The sequence below is a fragment of the Oxyura jamaicensis genome, chromosome 12 (assembly GCF_011077185.1).
Source record: "Oxyura jamaicensis isolate SHBP4307 breed ruddy duck chromosome 12, BPBGC_Ojam_1.0, whole genome shotgun sequence".
NCBI classification, from domain to species: domain Eukaryota; kingdom Metazoa; phylum Chordata; class Aves; order Anseriformes; family Anatidae; genus Oxyura; species Oxyura jamaicensis.
The window spans coordinates 12863670-12882894 of NC_048904.1; the positions used below are offsets into that span (position 1 = coordinate 12863670).

Here is a 19225-nt window from a genome sequence, read left to right on the forward strand (position 1 = left end):
GGTATTCAGATCATTTTAATATAAAGCCATCAGATTTCTTGCTGTGCTAGAAAGGCTCTGAACCGAGCACGCTTTTGTGGCACTGGAGTTCAGACACTTTCCACAAGGGACTGATGTGGAGGTAGGTTCTCAGACCCTGATGTCATTATTCCGATGTTGTATCCATACCCCCAAAGACTTAAACTGGGGTGATGGGGTGGGCAATAAGGGATGTGAATGCTAGCTGTATCTCTGCCCTAGGTGCCTCTTGATTTATAGGGAAGCAGTGATTAGCCTTTTCCATGTACAAATAACTTCACACAGCTCCAGTAGCTGCATCCAGCCCGCACCTCTCACTGCCTCTGGGCTGAATGTAGAGGAGAGCTGCACATTGGGGTGAGCTTGGCAAGAGCTTTGGAAAGATGGAGATGGCAGAGCAGGGGCCTTTAGCTCTGTTTTTGTTTAAAAATAAGCTGCCACATCAGCTAAAATGGTTATGTCAGGTTTTACACCATGTTCACATGCAGGTCTATCCTGCCCCTCCAGCATGCAGACCATCACTGGCACTTGTGCCAGGGCTCAGCACTGCAGGCTGTGACCTCCTCTTACCTCTTGTGGTTCATCAGCAGCTCTCTGTGCAGCTCCTGGTGACTCTTCGAGGCTTTGACAGGGTTGAGGAGCTTTTTAGGTTTGATCAGGTCTGGGTTTCCATCTATGTAGTCTGGGTGAGTCAGGATATTCCCACTGTCGGGATGGTCCCGCTGTATTTCTGTGTACATCGATGCTGGAAGGCAAGAGAGAGAGGTGGCAGGAGAGGTGGCACCCCAGGGGTGTGGGAGCCCTTCAGTGCTCTCCTCCCCAGGCAGGCGACTGTGCAGGGCATTTTGCAGAGGTTTAAAAAATATTCCCTTTGCTGGGAAAATATATATTTAAAAATATTCCCTTTGCGTTGTTGGAGAGACACGTATTAATTAGATCACTTCTAAATGACTTGCCAGCCACTCGCTTCGGTGGCTGCAGCACTGAGTGCCAAGGACTAATTAACACAAGATCAGCCCAACTGAGGCTGGGAGCAGCCATACCACAGGCTGTGCTGGGCTCTGCTTCTGTGGGGGGTAAGCTGCAGGATTTGGGGGGCCCGAGGAAGCACTGCCATCAGATTTTGGTGACACCCTGCTGACCTAGAAGCCAGGACCCAGCCCAATGCCAAGGAAAGCATAGTTCACATGTGCAGTAACAATTTGTGTGTTCTGGATGTGAGAACAAGGGCCTGCAATTTTCTAAGTGGTGGCAGCTTGGATTTCAGGCAACCCACAGGGTATTCTCGCTGCTGGTATTTTCCAAGTTCTCTACACTTCTCCTTTACAAAAAAAAAAAAAAAAAAAAAAAAAGAAAACAAAAAGAAAACAAAAACTATACAAAGGGAGTGCAAAGCATGTTGTAAGACGGGATGCATGCAGCGGGCTGTGCTTTAAGTGCAGAGCTGACTGCAATTATTCCGGTGCATGGTCTAATCAGGGGCCCAGGAAAAGCAATTAATTCCTGACTACTCACTTGAGCAATTTGAGAGTTTACCAGTAAGAACAAAAAGTCCCAGAAAAAGGGTGTAGGCAGCTCCACAGCTCCAAGTGTTTCATTATTACAGTATTTTGGGGTACCTAGTGTGAGGCTCTATGGATTGATGGAGCAGCAAGGAAAACAGCTTTTGTTCAGTAATACGGTCTCTCTCTCTTATCGCAGTCTCATGTACAAAAGGAATAAAACCCTTTTAAAAGAGAAATCAATAATAAAAAAAGCATGAGAAAGCAGGCTATGCCATTCTTTCATAGTCAGTAAGTACTCAGCAAATGTAAAGTGGATTGCAATCAAACAGAATTGTGTAAGAAATAATACTGCTGAAGAAATGATTCAATATCAAACAACTTCTCATTGAATGTTAATGTGGCCAGTGCCCTGCTGCTTTGGGAACAAAGGAAAACAGATCGGAGCCCATTACATGAGTGTAATTGGGGTGAATAGTTCGGTACATATCCAAAGGGTGCTTGGAAGCTGGGACCAGTGATTTCTTGTACCAGGTTATGTTCCCGTAGGATCACACGCAGCTGCTGGCAGCAGGAAAGGAGACAAGTTTTGCTGACTGATGGAAGCACCAGGCTGGATCTCACCCTGCTGCAGCTGGCATGCGGGCTGGAGAGGTGCAGAGCTGCAGAGCAGCCAGAGGTTAAGGCAGCACCATCTGATGGCTGAGTTTTGTCAAATGAAAGCTGGTTTTTGAACAGTGGAAAGCACATGGTGTTTTCACTGGGGTAAAATTGCTGCAGTTTGTTCTCCTACTTCTTCCCTTTTGGGAGTCTTCTTTTCCACGGGAAAGGAGGCAGGGAAAGGATAAGAAAGGAAGGTACAAAAGCAAAGGTTTGCTTTGGTGTGAATAAAATAGATGAGCTTCCATTTCCAATGACAAAGTGGTGGCTTTATTCTTCTAACAAAACAAGTAAATTTCAAAGAATACCAAGGGTTTTTAATAGGAGCACCACTGTTGGTCAGCTGCCTGCACAACAGGGATTTCATCTGGAAATGCCCCCAGGACAATCAGGGACCCCCTGCCCTGGGGACCCCTTGGTTTTGCAGAATTTTGGGGCAGTGCCATGGCGAGCTTGGAGGGTTTGAATTGGAGAATGTGGCTATTTATATGTGCTGCATGGCTGAGGTTTGTGGAAAGCAGCAGTGAAAAAAAAAAATCAACCTATTTACCAAAGGTAGATGGAGGGATTTTTCCTGAAACTGGTGCAACTGGAGAAATGTTGGGAAAGAAAGAGTGGGAGGAACTGAGGTAGGCTGGAAGTGTTTCTGCCCAGGCAGCTGGTAAATCAGCATGCAGAAGTCCTCGCAAGGAGTGTAATTTGCCTGAGCAGAACAATGCTGCAGGGGCCAGGACACTGCAGGCAGCTTTTAGCTTGGCCATCTCTGTTCTGGATGTGCCCACGGGCATGCAGGCACCCACATGAGGATTTATCTCACACTGTGTGTGCCGAGCTCGCTGGAAGGAGCCATGAACCTCCCTCCAGGAACAGCACTTTAAGTCACTACAAGACCTTAGTGTGGAAAAATTTAAGGAATGCCTGCATTTGCATTGACCATTAAAAAACAAAAACACAAAAAGAAAAACAAAAACAAAACAGTGGGACCTGAAGCACAGCTTGGGGTTGTGCTGGGAGTAAGGACAGGACATGCTTTCTGCAAGCAAAAAGGGACCCTGGACAAAATGCTCCTCCTGCAGTAGATCTGTCATCTTCGAGACCTGATGTAATTCATACCCGTGTATGGGGAGACAGACTGCTATCAGACTGTGTTTTGTCATTATTTATAGTGCTGGAGGTGTAAATCAAACCAGGTCTCTCTGGTGGATTTACAGCAGGATGTCTGTTTTTGCATGATTCGGCTGTAGATCAATGAACAAGCCTCAGCTCTGGCACCTCCTGGGCCACCAACATAAATCGGCACTAGGTGTTAGACATTTTTATATTGTTCTTGGCAAGATATAAACAAAAAAAAAGCATGTGCATTTTTGACACCCTCTGCTGTACTCGGAAAGACAGCGTGACCTTTCAAATAGATCTGCTTTGGACTGTGGCTTTTAAAAAGTAGCTGTATTTGCTTCAATGAATTTACTGTTTTGCTTGCTTTTAAATATTTTCCCCTTCCTTATTTCTAGAAGCCCAAGGCTTTCTAGGAAAGCTTCATTTCCAAGTGACTTTCTATATGTACAAAGCAAGATTTTGAATGATGAGGCTGGGGCTGCTGGCACATCTCTGGACTTAGGCATGGCGCAGCTCCTCTCCTAGCCATGGCTGTGAAATGAGCTCCCAGCCTTCACCTCTCTCTGGGAGACCCCACGGGAGATGTTCAGCATTCTTGGAGGTGCTGGAAACCCAGCACCCCCCTCCCTGGCCTGTGCCTGGTCGTGGGACTGCCTGGAGGAGGAAAATTATTTTTTAATAGCTTGGTCTGCTCTGATTTAAAGCAAAGCTCAGGTTCCTGGAAATCCTTATAAATCCCCTGGTTCCTCAAGACTTTTGATAAAATTGTGAGTCTGCAATTCTGGCCCAAATTCTTTCCACTTCTGATTATGCTTGGCCTCAGTCTTTTGGGAAAGAGCATAACAGTTTTGGAGAGACATTAAATGCCTTTGAAAACCTGAATGTCGCAAATAACACCTTAAATATACCCTCAAGGAGTGTAAAATGTGGTGTGCTGCTTGGGGCACTGGGAGGACAAAGCTCCAAGCCTGCTCCTGCAGAGGACAGGGATGCTCGTGCCCAGGGGCTGGCACTGCTGCTGGGGCTGAGCTGCGCTTCTCTTGCTGCTGTATTTGGGATTGGGGCTCGGAGATGTTCTCCACAGAGCATTTATTTAGGATTTAACGACTTGTCTCTGTGAGGCTGCCCCTCTGTGTTGCGGCCACGCAGCCTGTGCTGCTCCCAGCCGCCAGGATGAAAATAATCCCCAGGAATGTTGTAAGGGGATTATCAGCCCCGGGCAGGGCTGGCAACCAGGGTGCTGCTCCGTCTGCCCGGCTCCAGCTGCCCTTCCCAGGGGGAAAGTACAGAAGGGATTGGAGAGAAAATTGAGTGTTTTCAGTCAATGAGTTTCCACCATCTGAAGTGTTTGCAGACTTATTTCTGCTGAGAACTGATTTCCCAACAAGAGCATCTAGGGAGAGCTTTTTCAATAGCGGCAGAAAATGGCCAAACTGCTCTTGTTAAAAATATTTTATGGGAATCCCTTTCTGGGCAGAGAGTGAGGCTCCGTGAAATGTCATCCACGTAAAAATAGGCAGAAAGCATTATTCGGGGAATGGAAGCCAGGGCCAGATGTGGTTCTTGCTCGTAATTCCGTGAAATCCTGGTAATTGCTGGAAGAGATGAAACAGGAGAAAAAATGCAGACTTCCAGCTCAAAGCCCCCAGGTCTGGGTTTGCAGAACCACTGACCTGAGGTTTCCTGGGCTGAAATGGTCACTTAAAACGGTAGCCTATGGTTTTCTGACTGCCTGGAATTTGTTCATGAATACTTTTTATTTATTTATTTATTTATTTTTTTAAGAGAACCAGCAGATTAATGATGGGTTGCTGAAAGAAGCTGGTCACACGCATCCCACAAGGAATGGGGCTGCAAACCATCATGCTTAATACAGGTCGGCAAAGCTAGTTTCAAGCTATTTGCGCGAGTAACAGGAACTGCAAAATAATCTGAGTTCATGACACATCTGCCTGCAACAGTGGGAAATCTTCCCTTTTCAGGAGATTTTTTGCCATGCCCAAGAACTTGATGTTTCTGTTCTGAACTGCCACGGAGTGGTGTCTGCCAGAGAGCAAACATGAGATGCAGCAGCTCCCTGCAGTGCCATCAGCTGCCCCCAGCACTCAGCTCATCTCCTTTAAACGCCTCATCTCATGTAAAATTAGCATTTTCTTAAAAATAACTCCAAACAAAACTTTCTTCATGTTGCTGAGATCCTCTTAAGCACATCAGTGCAGAGCGGTTTGTGTTATGATATGGGAGAAAGATTTCAAAATGGGAAAGAATTAGAAATATATATATATTTATATATATATTGTGGATGAACCCACAGTGGGAAGAAATGGAGCAGAGGGAAGATTTCTGAGCTGGTTTCAGGGGTACAAAGATCTTGGGGTCGGCACATATGTATTATCTTTACAGGATCTAAGCCTTGTTGTATGGGCATGGCTGCCCCACCATTTCTCACCATGGATTCATCCTGTTTGCTCCCCAAGGAGCCTTCCTCTCCTGAGGATCAGGTTCCCAACCTTTCCTCCCCTCAGGCAGCCCTTGGGAGCTCCTGATCCTCTTCTTGCTTTAAGGATTATAAACATGGTTATAAACAATGTCTGTTTGTGGTCAGGATATTTCCATGTTTAAGGTGGAGCTGGAGTTTGGCCCTGTGGCCTATCCCACTGCAGAGTCATAGCAGAAGAGGTCATGTATGTTCAGTCCTACAAAGAATTACGATGGAAGTTGGTCTTTCATATCAGATTCTTAAATTCTTGGCAGTGCCAACTTGCACGATTTTCCTGATGTTAATTAATAGTGCTTTATAAACATAGAAGAGCACGGGCTGGTGGGGCTCTAGAGCTGCCCTCATCCATGCTGGCTTCAAGCAACTTGTCCTGACCTTACAAGCTGAGGGCTGAATTCCTGCTGGGAGGGACCTCAGTGACCGCTCCTGCCTTGCTCCTGCAGCAGCAACGTGCTGGTAGTGTTGGGCACTGGCTGCCATGTGTCTCAGCATCCGTACACGTGGTGTGGACACTGGATCAAATAGAGCAGCTGGGAGCAGGGACTTCGACAGGCGGGGTGTATTGGAAAGCAGGAGTTGCTTGGACTCCCCTTCCAAACTCACAGGCAGCCTGGTGATGTGCTGTCTGCGCTCACAGCCCCCTAGGGAGGAAGGCTGTCAGGATACCCAGGTGTTTCTGCTGGCTGAGCATTTCCCTTGCACATTTACAAGTGAGAAAAGCACGGTGGGGTTGTGCCGGCCTCGCAAACCTGAGAAGCAGAAACACTCAACCTTGTCTCGCTGTTATGCCCTGAGCAAAACAACAGTTCTGCCGTCACATTAATGACTGCCATGGCTTCTGGCCCTGGTCATGGAGAATAATAATGATAATACGGCAAGCCCAAAGCTTGGCAGATGCTGCTTGTCATCCTCCCCATCCTCATTATGGTTTTCCTCTCCCGTGGTTCCTGCTGTGTTGGCAACTCAGGAGCCTCTCGTCCCAGGGGCCTGGCGCGCTCCCCTTGCCTGTCACTGGGCGACCGCGTCGCCGGTGAATGATACGCGTGCTCCAGAAAGGAGGCAAAGAGCCTTTGTCTGCTTTTAATCTATGCTTTTAAATAATTAAGCCAGCCTAATTCTGGTATTTATAATGCAATGAGGCAAATGTAACTTGATGTGGCTGCTCTGGGAAATGGGTCCCAGCTATGGGGTCACTCCTCAGGGCACCTGCTCACCACAGGTTGGCTCAGCACTGAAATTCAGAAATGAACCCCACAGGGTGAGAAAGGGGAAGACCACCATAACAGAGGTGTAAGAGCAGTGCTTAGTGATGAGTGGCTTTGTAGGGAAAGCAGCAACGTGCCAGCATTTCTGGCCCTTCCTCCTGTGAGGGGAGCAAGGGGTTGGGCCCTGCTGTGTCTGTGCTTGCTCTGTCCCTGCTTCCTGTCACCGGTCTCTGCAGATTTTATCATCCTGGGGATGCCAACAGGCACGACACAGCCCCACATCTCCTGGCCCTGCTGCCCCACAGCACCATCCTGCCCCTGGACATGAAGGGGATGGGGCTGCCACCAGTCCCACCAGTGCCACCACCAGTACAGCCAGTGCTGCTCACCAGCCCAGTCCAGCCTGAGCTCTCCACCAGCACAGCCACTGCTCTGCCCAGTCCCACCAGTGCCCCCAGTCCCACCCACCCCTGCTGAGCACCTGCCACCAGCTACAGCCACCCCATAGCTGCCCTGTATGAAAGGACCCCGAGAGAGGGATCCCGGGTGGCAGGGGCGAGATGAGCCCTCCAGTGCTTGGAAGTTTCTTCACGGGTTTTGGCTGGCTGAGGGTGGAAATGCTCGTAGCGTTTAGGCAGCAGCAGCTGCCTCTCTTGCTGGAGACAGGCGGGACTGGGCATGTTGGTTAATAATTTCATTTAATTACCTTGGACTGTGATAAGCAAGGGTGCCGAGGCAGGGATCCCACTCTGTTAACAATTACCAAGGAAAGCCTGCCCGTGCCTTTTGCAAGCGGCATGTGGAACGGCTCGATTAGTTTTGTTAAGCAGTGACAGATGCTCAGCAGTCCTTGATAATGTCGCAAACTTGCTTTTAATATATCATCAAATATTTGCTCTGTGCATTTGCCAACCTATGTAGAGACACGCATCAATCATTAATGAATGTTTTAAGGTAGCTCAAAGGTATTTTGTGGAATGCAGAGAAAATCGTTTCACTTTGAACTGTAGGGATTACACTAGCAAGTACCCCCTGCCCAGCCTAATTCCTCCCCAGGAACATCAAATTGTAGCATGGGTTCTCCTGGGGAATTCCCTGTGGGATATGGGTTTGTTTTGGAAGGGAAGCTTCTGAAGTGCCACTGCAGAACTACAGAAACATGATATCCCAAACCAAACTTAAAGCAGGGTCCAAAGTCACCTGTGCACAAACAGACACACGGTGCAGAACATCACGGCAGGGGCTCAGCAGCCCGTGCCCAGCAAGTGCAGGTAGGGGACATGGGGACATGGGGACCCCCAAGGCAGCTGGGGGGCCCTGGGCTTACCTGATTTCCGCAGCGTGGCCCTGGGGAGGCCGGTGGCCCCGTGCTGCCCCGTGTCCCACGACATGGGGCTGCTGCTTCTGCCCGCCTGCGCTTCCGCTGATGGACTTTTTGGCTGGGTCCCACAAAGCTCCTGCCTCGTCTCTCTGGTGCGGGTGAGGATGGAGACTCCCGTGGAAGCTGCCTCCCTGCCAACCCGCAGGGACCCCACGGCCCCGCAAAACTTGCTCCTTTTGCTTTTCGTTGCCAGATGATGTTTTCCCAGGCGTGAGGAACAAGCTAGTTGATTTCCCCCCCCCCCCCCCCCCGCAAAGAAAACAGCACCCCGCCTGCCCAGGCACCTCAGCGCACCGAGAGGTTGTGTCCCTGCTCCACGGAGGGTGATTTCTCCTGAGTGTGCCTTAACCACGCTCCCGGAGAAATCAGATCGGCCCAGAGGAAGCCGCACGCCCACTCTCTTTAGCAAGCACTGCAACAGCAAAGCCCGGCACCAGGGCAACCGCTCGTGTTATCGTGATCATTCCCAGTGCGTTGCAACACCCGCTGCGCACCAGCACTGCGCTGTCCCGGGGGCAAGGGCACGGGGGGCGGCGCAAGGGGCTGAGCAGCCTGGTTCTGCTGCCCAGGGCTTGTCCTGGCCTGGGGAGCCTGAGGCTGTGGAGATGGTGGGGGGAGAAGGAGATGAAGTGCCCCAGCGGCTCCTTTGGGCTCTCAGCTGGGTGCTGCCCATCGCCCCATGCCCGCTGTCAGCCCGGGCTTGCAGAAGCTCACCCAGTGTTTCGGTCCCAGGAGGTGGGCAGGGATGGGGCAAAGCTATTTTCATCCAGACTAAAGGGACAAGGGAAATGGGGGACACTGCCAGCCACGCTGCAGGATGCTCCAAGCCCTATGGAGGTCTAGGGGAAGAGGCCAGGCTGCCATGGGCACTGGGGTCCTTATTCCCTCATTTTCACCTCTCCACCTTTCGCTTCTCTCCTTGTCCCAGCGCTTCCCACATTCCAGCAAAAGGCTCAGTGGTGCTGGCTGTGTGCAGGGACCCCCAGCTCATCTTGCAAACCCCACCGTGCAGCAGCGTGTGCTGCAGGAGCTCTAACACTCACCCGAACCACCACTCACGGGCTTCCCACTGCCACCGGCACACCTGGGCTGCAGGGAATATTCCTTCTGGAAGAAAAGAGAGAGAGGGAAATGGGGAAGGACTGTCTGGGTATTGCCCTGTAACAGAGGGTGAAACATAGAAAGAGCTGCCAGCCACTTGCTAACAGAGACTTAAAAAAATTATTTATATATTTTTAACCTCCTTTCATTTCATTGACACTGAGGCTCAAAGCAGGAGTAGAGCATTCTACTGGCCTGCGTTCCCCTGTGTGTGTGAATGAGTTTATGTGTGCACGTGTCCCCACCACCCGTGGGCTGGGCAAGGGTTGCGTTTTGGAGGTCACCGAGAGCCTTTGCCTCCAGACAGGAGCTGTGGCAGCAGGGGGATCACAGAGCAGAGGCTTGGTGGTTGCACAAGCTGCCCAGGCTGCAGCCTGCCCTGCAGCCCACACACTGCCCATGACTTTCAGGGCTCTGCTTTGCTGGGCCTTGGCATTTTGGGACCTGCCGTGCCGAACCTAAGGCAGTCTGATGGCAAAACTGTTTTTCTAGGAGTTTCTTGCACAATGACTCTCTCTGCTGTCTAAATTAGTCGGCAATTTTAACCTCTGCTGTTGAGTCTCTGGGATTCACAAGAAGCCTTTGTATTCCTCTGCAGCTCCCTGAAGGCTATTGTGTCAAGGCAGCCGACTGCAGGGTGATATTAATCTGGCTCCTCCAGACACCCAGCTGACTCGATTGAGGCTTCATTTCTTATGAAATGGCTTTGTGTCCCACTGTGGGGTGACAAAGAGAGCTCATCCCTGCACCACTCCTTCTGGGAGGTGTCACCACACAACCTGCTTGCGTGGACACATCCCCTGGGCCTACTCTTATTAAAAAAAAATCCCAGATATGCCTAGTGAGTACCCAGCACTGGCTCCTCCATGCCTGGGCCCCACAGACAGCCTGAGGGGAGCGCAGTGTCGTTATCAAATCTCCACTCCCAGCTCATGATGGGGAGCGTGGGTGGCAGGGAGTGCTGCTGTCGGTTGTAATTGGGCTCCCTGCCCATGGACAGACTTCTGGCCCCGCTGAAGTCACCCAGGGCTGGGGCAACTGCTTCACCCTCCTGCTGCAGGATGGACACCTCCCACTTCAGGTGGAGTTAGCCTGGCTGTTAAGTGGGGTTAAATGCAATAAAGTAATGTAAATAATAAGTATCATCATCGTACTGTGTTTTATTGGTTTATTCTACTCCCAAACTTCCTGTGTATCACCCTGACTCCAATGCGAGGCAAAGCACTCCTACAGCAATTATCTGGTGGCATTTCCTCAGGCACAGGTTACTTTGAACCACTGGCTCTGAGCAGGAATCCTCCTCCCTGGTTCCTGCTGAGGGGTGTGATGCTCTCCTGCAGCTTGAGGCCAGCCTCCCTGAATGAACTTGTCCTACACGTGGATGCTCTGATATCTACTTGCAGCAAAGGTGATAGCTGGTAATTTTGGGTCACGTTTGTGCTTTGTTGAAAGCAGTCAGAGAAAAGAGACCTCATCCTGGAAAGGGAGAGGAGGATGGCTTCAGGCAGGTTAAGATTGATACAGGTGCCATTAAGGTGCAGCATCACAGCATCTATGTTGCATGATGGCCAAAGTCTGAGCTAATGAATTAGGCAAGAAATTGCTGCAATCAGATCATGGTGATTAAGACATATTAACGTGGGTGAAATGCCACCCAGGCTGAGAACTGATCTGCATCTGCCGCAGACCTGGTTCTGGGAGGCAGCAGCAGGGCTGGAAGTTGCCCAAGCTGCTGCTGAGTCGGTGAGCTTGGAGAGAGGCGCTCTGTCTGTATGCTGTAAGAGCAGCTGCTGACACCAGTTCGATGAATGAACACATCTGTTGATTCACTGGTCTCATTGCTTAGCCCAGAGGCTTTGAAGGAAGTTGTGATGACCTGAAACAACGGATTGCGAGCTGGCAGATCAAAGCCAGCATTTCTGTCTGTGATGAAGCCACAAAACATGAGATGCAGAGATAGGCTGAATTGCACCCTATTGCTGCTTTCTATCAGCCCCAAATACCTTCTGCTTGCTGTTCCCAGTGCTCCTTATGAAAACGTCTCTGACATGCTCTTGGACACTGAGAGATTGTGTAAGCTGTTGCCCATATCTCATAGATTACTGCTGAATTCTGCTCTATCTGTGCTCATTTGCAGCAGCTGGGACTGATCCAGACCTCAGTGAAATCATCCACTGGAAGAAACTTCTGAGGATTAGTAAGATTTTTTCCCATCTGTGATGTAAATGCACTAAAATCTGTCAGGCTGATTGTTTTGCTGCAAAGTCCTGCCATGTGAGGTGCCGAGGCTGATTGCATCCAGCAAGCTGGTGCACATGCTTGTCGAGACAATCGGGGCCCCCCCCCCCCCCCCGGGGGGTGTTTTTTTTTTTTTTAAGGAGAAACACAGAGAAAAAGGACAGCATGTCCCAACACCTAGCATCACAGCTTACTCCCCACTGGCCCTGCCCTAAGGAAGTGCTGCAGTTTGGGCTCCTCTGCCTTGCAGGGGCAGAGTGATGCTTGATGGGGAGCTTGGCTCTGCCCATCCTCTGCTCAAGCCCACTGTGGCACAACGCTCTTTTGGCAGGGTTTGCAATGGGGACTGGCAGGCACCCAGGTGTCGGTGTCCGGGTGCATCCCAGCTCTCCCAAGCCAGCAGCTGAGAGCCACTGAATTGCCCATGTCATGGCAGGGCTCTCTGCTAAATGTGGGGAGCTCAGAGCTTGGATGAAAAACCTGCCTGCACTGGCTGCGGCACCTCTGAGCTCCCACAGCATTGAGGATTTGCTCCAACCCAGCTCCCTGCTCTCCACGAAGTTCATGGCATTGTACAGAGAGATGAATCCACCCTGCAAGGTCCCCATGCCACCAGCTTGATGTCCTTTCTTGGGAACCCAGCGTTGCTGGAGAGTGATGTGGGAGGGAGGTGGGACAGCCCAAACCTTGGTGAACCAGGGCTGCCCTTCACCCTGCCACCCTTGTCCTGGTCAGCACACGCCTGCCTGCCCATGGGTGATCAGGTTTTCCAAGCCAGGCTGTGAGCTTGCGTTACTCCTGGTCCCTGGCCATGGCCATGCCTGTTCTCACTATCATGTTGCAAAGGGCTTTAAGAAAGATCAAGTTATTGGTGTTACATTTCATTCCTGGTCTTTTGACCTGCACAAATCTGCAGCATTTCTTGGGTTGGATCAGAGCTGGGAGTGGAAACATGCAGGCACTCTCAGGAGGGCGACCAGCAGCCTCGGGGCTGCAGGACACCCGTGGTTTGTGGCTTTGGGTTTGTGGGAGGCAGCCGGATCCGACCCTGCTGTGCCCATGCTGCTCTCGGGGCATGCTGGCCAGGTGGCCACTCTGCTGCCGAGTCAAGTGGAAAACTTCAAATGCCTCGAATAGCCCTTCGTGTTATTTTATTCATAAAGACAACACAATTTGACACAGACGAGTGCTGCGCTGACCTTTGTGTGCCTGTCACAAACACCGCTGGCTGGGACGGTCCCAGAAGGCAGGCCCAGCCCTCCCGCAGCTGGGGGAAGTGGTGCAACAAGGCTGGTTTCAGGGGCTGCCCACAAACATGGCACCAGGAGCTCATGTGGGCCAGCAGCAGCCTGGGAGCAAGGCCTGCTCCTGCCCACACCTCGGCTGAGCACTTCCTACAGACTAATGAGCATGAGTAGTGGCCGGGCTCAGGCCCCCGAGGGCACGGGGGGCTCCTGGCAACTCCCCAACACAGACTGGAGCCATGTGTCCATCCACCCATCAGCATGGTCCCCCCAGACCTGATGCCTTGCTCTGGCCCTGAGGCACCTGTCCCCTGCAGCTCAGAGCTCTTTGCCCTGGGGCCTTGCCATGTGCAGAGCCCAGTTCTAGCCCCTCTATCTGTCATCAATACCTCCATCGCTTGCCCAAGCACTGTTAGCAGCACTTCTGCTGTAACGAACCATTATTTTAACCTGCCTCAAGAGCTTATTTTTGCCCCGTGCAGTAGGTTTGGTACCACTGATGTCATGGAGGACAGAGCTGCTATTTCTGGGGCCGCCACTGACTGCACGGGGAGAGCATCAGTCACTGGCACAAAGGGGCTCCGACAGTTTTGGAACGAATTGCTGTCATGCTGCGGAGAGACCATTAAGAAATGCTAAAGAGCCTTGAAGAATGGGGTTTTGCAGACCGTGAGGCTTATGCCACAGGAGTGACAGGGACATTTACTTGTGCTGCTGTGCCAGATGTGGTGGCATTGTTCTGTGTCACACCCAGGCACTGCAGGTTAGGGGCCAAGGACAGTGCTGTAACCCGTTAGCTTGGGAAAATGGGGTTTGTAAGGAATGGGGGCAGGAGAGAAGGGGCCATGAGGGAGGAGGTTTGGCTGCTACCTGGAGCAAGGGCAGATGCCACCCGCTGGGCTGCGAACGGAGGAGGCAGCAGGGGAAGAGGCAAAACGTCCCTGTTATCGCAGGCGTTATGAGAAAGCAGCAGGTGCTGCTCAAGCGAACCCCCTGGAGCATAAGGAAGCAGCAAAGTAGCAAAGCCTTTAATTGCTTTAATCCATTTCTATTTGAGGACCACTGAGCCATCCCAAACCTGGCAGCTGCTGCATTTCCATGCAGAGATCTTCCTGGTCTCCTCCCTCTGCGCTGCGTTGAGTGCCCCAAATCATGCTGAGCTCCTCTGCGGCTCAAGCTGGTGCTGGAGATGGCGAGCACCACCGTGCCAGCCACCACCACTGCCAGACAAGTCTTTCTGTATATTTTTTTGGCTTGAGTTGGTGAAAAACTCCTTCCCAGCGGCACAGCACAGACCTTCCCTGCAGAGCACAGCCAGCTCTGCGGGTCAGAGCCACCATATGGGGACACCCATGCAGTGAGGACAAGGACAGGGTGTGGGGTGCAGACACCTGTTCCCATGCACTTTGCACCCCAGGAGGGTTGCTATCACATCATTTTATTTCCCTCTCCTTTACCAAAGCCCAGAGCAGTGTCTGTGCTTAATCAGAGCCCCCAGCTGTCTCCACCTATGAGACCTTAAAGGGAGAGGGGTGTTGTGGAGCTTTTGGGACCAGCCCTAGCTCCCCTGCCCTGGCCTGTGCTGTATCACACGGAAGATGAAGCTTGAAGTTGTTTGAAGCACCTGATAAGCCTCAGCTGTTATTTTCTGGGAATGTGTTAATTTTGCCTAGAAATGGGCTTTTCATCAATATCTTCCCCCTGTCGTTAGGTGCTTAGGAACTTTTCTGGTGTACAAAGTCATCATCTCTTGCTCCCATCCCTCTGAACCAATGCTAACTGCAGGCAGCACATGGTAAATCCTTCCCCCGAGCAGTGTGATGCTGCAGGACACCAAGGTATCACAGATCCAAATTGCCATCCGATTTTTGGACTTGTTCCTGGGGCCAGTGCCACAAAACAACTGGACCTGGGGCTGCCTGCTTTGGCCTTGTGTGATCAGTGTCACCGTGCCAGGATGGGCACCATGCTGGTCCCTTTGTGGCCATTTGCTCCCCGTGCTCTGCTGCACCTGGCATGGAGCAGCCCTTTTCCTTCTCATTATAAACCTCTCCTCTGCCAGCCACAGACACAGCTCCTCTTGTTTTCCCAACTTGATTCTGCACTTTCCAAAATAAGGGCCCAGGATTTTTGTAGTTGGGATAAGGGTCTCCAAGCTGGTGAGAACCAGATTTTTCATCCATTCAGAGCTTTCATCTAACACCACAGACTTTTAAAGTTGTAACATAGCGCTTTTTTTTTTTTTTTTTTTTTTTTTTAATTTTCTTTGTAGCCCCTTCACCTCTGGTATCGCGTGAATAGCGTGCTATTTCTGGTGAGAAAACTCTATCAAGTGCAGCTACGTGTGCACTTCTCACGCAGGGTGTGTGATGGCAGAAGGCCAGGCTGGGGGAGCACCTGCAGCCCCCAGGGGTGCTGTCCCGTAGCCCTGCAGTGCACACGGAGGGTTTTAGGGGATGGCTTCCCAGCTCCGGCTTCCAGTGTGGGCAGCCAGGTGCTGCTTTGCCAAACAGGGCTCTCCCTGGTGCTGGCATGCTGCCTCTTGTTGTTTTAAACCAGCAGCAGAGTAAAGCTCTCCTAATCTCGGCTCATCTGACATTAGTGTAAACTGACACTCTTGGGAATTTGGGGACAAAAAAACTTTCCCTGGGGAAATGGCCGATGTGCAAACCCTGGCTGTCCCAGGAGCTGTTTTGAGGGAGGCTGTGGTTCCGGGGTATTCCAAGGAGGGTTTGGTTGGGATCAGAGGGGAGTGAGGAGAGGCTGGTGCTGTGCAGAGCAGTGAGGGTCCTGCGGGCACGCACCAGCACCCTGAGATGCCTCGGCTCCTTGAAGCACCCAGGCAGGGCACTGTGAAATGGTGATGTTGCCAGAATAGGTTTTTGGGAGCAGCCGCAGCCTTTGAAAGGACAAATGTCCTTGGAGCCCTGCTGGCAACCTTTCCGGTCCCTTTTGTTGTGGAGCAGGGGATTGCCTTGCGCTCCACATCCCCTGCTGCCAACCCCTTGGATGGCTGCTGTGCTTGGAGCTTCAAAGGGACACTGCCCAGACTGCTAATGGGGCAGCACTGGCCCCAGTCCCGCTCCCCGGTCCCCATGGTCCCCTCTATGCACCCTCTGTGAGGGGTTCAGGGGGAAGTGGAGGTTTCCTGCCCATCCCTGGAAGCTGCTCCAGAGAAGGGAGAGCTCTGGGGAAGGTTTTGAAGCCTGTTCAATACCAGGCAAAAGCCATCGGGAGGATGGCACAGATAGCCGTGAGTGCAGCGGGGCTGGGCTGGGAGCACCAAGCAGGTGGCTCCGAGCCAAGCCTGACCTAACCAGCTTATTTCCCTGGCTGCAGCAATGCCCTGCAAGCGCGCCAAGGCCCAGAGGTCACGGCCACGTGAGCAGAGGGCTGGGGATGAGCTGCAGGCTGAGCTCGGCCCCTGCTGGGGGGGCTGCCCTAATCCAGAGTCCCGGGGGTGCCGCAGACCTGAGCTGAAGCATCCGCACCTCTGATGGGCAGCGGGGAAATGGGGGGGATGTGAGCGACACCCCCTGTAGCTGGCAGTTCTCTGAGGTCCAGGAAAACAGACTGATGTTTGCTGGTCCCTCGCTAGCCCTGGTTCTCCTTCTGGGTGCTGGGAGCGCTGGCCAGGACAACGTGAGACAAGGTCCTCAGGGATGGGCTTGGTGTTTGCTAGAGCCATACTGCTGCTCCTGGCCCTCTTGAATTATTGCTCAGGGGAAGATCAGAGCCCACTTCCAAAGCCCTCCCCGGGGGAAGCCCCAGCTCTGGGGCAGGACTGGGGATGCTGAAAGGTGCAGGGGAGGACCAGGGCTGCTGTGGCAAAGTCCTGGCTCGCCGTGGCTGGGGATCATCACCCCAAATTGTCTGCCCTGCACTGACTGTGTCTGCCATGAACATCAACGAGGAGGCCAAGCTGGGAGGTTTTTTCTCTCACTGGTTCACAAGCTCTCACTAAATCAGGCGCTGGAGCAGTTTCCCACGGCACGCAGGCTAACTCCTCAAAGCTTTTCTGCAAGTTTATTACTGCCTTGGCTCTGCAGAAGTGTGAGAGGGGCCAAGATCACTCCAGCTTTGTTTTATTCCTTCCTATCTTACATTCAGGTGTTTACCAGCCCTGAGGGGTTTGCTGTCCCTGCTGGACTGTGTGCTGTTAAATGCTGAGCATTGCTTAAAATCAAAGGTACAACTAAGTCTTCTACTCCAGTTACTGTAACTGCTGGAGATGTTTCCCTAAGATAATGGGAATGCAATTTCATGGACTTTCAAGCTAGGGGTTGGTTCATTTTCCCTCAATTGGGAGAGAATCTGGGTTAAGACGGATGAAGAGCTGGTGACAGTTTTGGGCCACTGGGTGCTGCTTGTCTCTAATTGGGGTCCTAGCCTAATTCTTATTCTTTGAGGGATTTTCATTTACATTTCACTTGCAGTTTCTGATATAAGGTAAACGGAGAGAGCAGAAATTTCAATTTCTTGAAGCCTGTAGGACATCATAAGTCTGATGGCTGCTGCTCGAGTCTGGACAAGGTGAAAGCATGAACATCTTCCTGGTATTGCTCTTGACAACTTGAATACACATTCTTAAAGCAGTGTCTTGTAATCTGAGTAAGATTGGGTAAGAAACTCAAACAGAAAGACCTGCCAGTTTTTCCTGACCTAGTGTGGTGTATGAGGGCATTTCTGGGAGGGAGCTGGGAGGGAAGCTGCAGAGGAGCTAGACACCAGAGCAGAGCAGCCCAAGCACATGGTGGTGACACCTGGAGATGTGGTGACGCTTCTCCAAGCATGGACGTCATCAGAAGTGAAAGCAAAGTGACACCTAATGACATCTACAGCACGGCTATCTCCATCCACCTCCACATGTCTGTGTCCCCTTACAGCCTCGCTTCCTTTCACAGCTCTGTGGCCACTCTCCTTGGGCATCTGGAGGAGAGCAGATGGATGTGGTGCTGCCAGGACCTGCCCAGCTTACCCCTGCCTCAGGAAGGAGCTGGCAGCCATTCACGGCCCCAAAAATACTTTGGGGAGTCACAAGGCACATGCACAGGGTGTCTCCGGGGGCTGCAGGGGTGCTGGGTACAGCTCTGACCTCCAGGGAGTTTCTCACCGGGGATATCAGGAATGCAGCCTGTGCCAGCAAGACGAGTGCCCCATGCTGCAGGGGAGTTTGCTCGCCCCTGGTATGAGTCAGTTAGGAGCAGGAGCGCAGTGATGGGGAGTGGGGCCAAGGCTGGGCTGCAGGTGTAGCACCGGGGCTTGCTCTGTGCCGCATCTGCAGCACGCAGCCTGCAGGCTGATGGATGCAATCAGACATTTCTCCCCAGAAAATCAACCTTCGTCCTAGCACCATGCTCTGATCCTAGCACCATGCTCTGATCCTCTCCTCGCTGTCCTGAAAGCCCTGGCTGGGCCCCAGTGCTGAGCCCATCAGGTGGAATTACTTAAGAGCAGGTCCCTTCCCCCTAATCCCCAGCTTCTGTCATCGCCTTAGCACGCACGGGGCAAAACAAGCCACACGTGAGCAGACGGTGCCTTCTTCCTAAACCCACCGCCACTTCAGCCCGCGATGAAACCTCCCAATTACCTTTTTCCCGTGGGTCGCTCCCATGGTCCGGCACGTCGGCAGCGCCCTGCGGGCACCGGCCCTGCTACGCCCAGGGGGACAGGAGACCACCACGCAGCTCCTTCTGCCCCGGCTGCCACCGTGGGGAGCTGAGCTCCAGCCCATCTGCAGCGGGGCCGGGCGGGAAGGCTTGCTTTTCCTCCCTTCTCCCAGCACGTGGAGAACTCATTTTCTTCGTGCACCTCACGGCTGGCGCTCACCCAGGCTCTGCCTGGGCACAAAGGCAGCTTTCATGCTGCGGATGCCCGGTTTCTAAGCCAGGATCCGTATTTTGAGAGGCTGTGGAAGATTACAGTAATTGCACTTGACAGGGCAAGATGTCACAGGACGCGGATTCGCCCGGCCGCGGGGCCCCAGCACCCGTCGGTCCTTGCCCGTGGCATCCTTCCCAGCTGGTTCTTTGGTGCTTTGCTGAAATAAATCGGTACCCTAAAAATAAGGCAGGACAGCCCCTGTGCTGCCCACCTGCATCCTGGCTCTTGGCTCCTGAGGCATCGCTGATTTTGCAGACCTACTCCTGCTGATGCCCCTGGTGAGCCTGGGTTAGCCCAGGCTCAGGTCTGCTGACGTCTAGGGGACGCGGCACCGGGGGAGGGGGGCACAGTGGTTGTCCAGGTGGGCACTGAGCCCA

General features: G+C 52.2%; 1 protein-coding gene across 2 annotated transcripts in view; it reads right to left on the reverse strand.

Annotated features, from left to right (window-relative positions):
- Window positions 1-18919, reverse strand: part of FAM107A (family with sequence similarity 107 member A) — a 24071-nt gene extending 5152 nt beyond the window's left edge. Inside the window, exons 1-3 of one of the 2 annotated variants that reach the window (XM_035337978.1) lie at window positions 18556-18919; window positions 9426-9489; window positions 589-763 (exon numbers count right to left, since the gene is read on the reverse strand). In XM_035337978.1, coding sequence (XP_035193869.1) covers window positions 589-763; window positions 9426-9489; window positions 18556-18699 — 383 coding nt within the window. In that variant the 5' untranslated portion in view covers window positions 18700-18919. Of the gene's footprint in view, window positions 1-588; window positions 764-8328; window positions 8845-9425; window positions 9490-18555 lie in introns of those variants that run through there. The other variant, XM_035337979.1, reaches the window with a different exon arrangement.
- Between the last annotated feature and the right edge of the window lie 306 nt (window positions 18920-19225).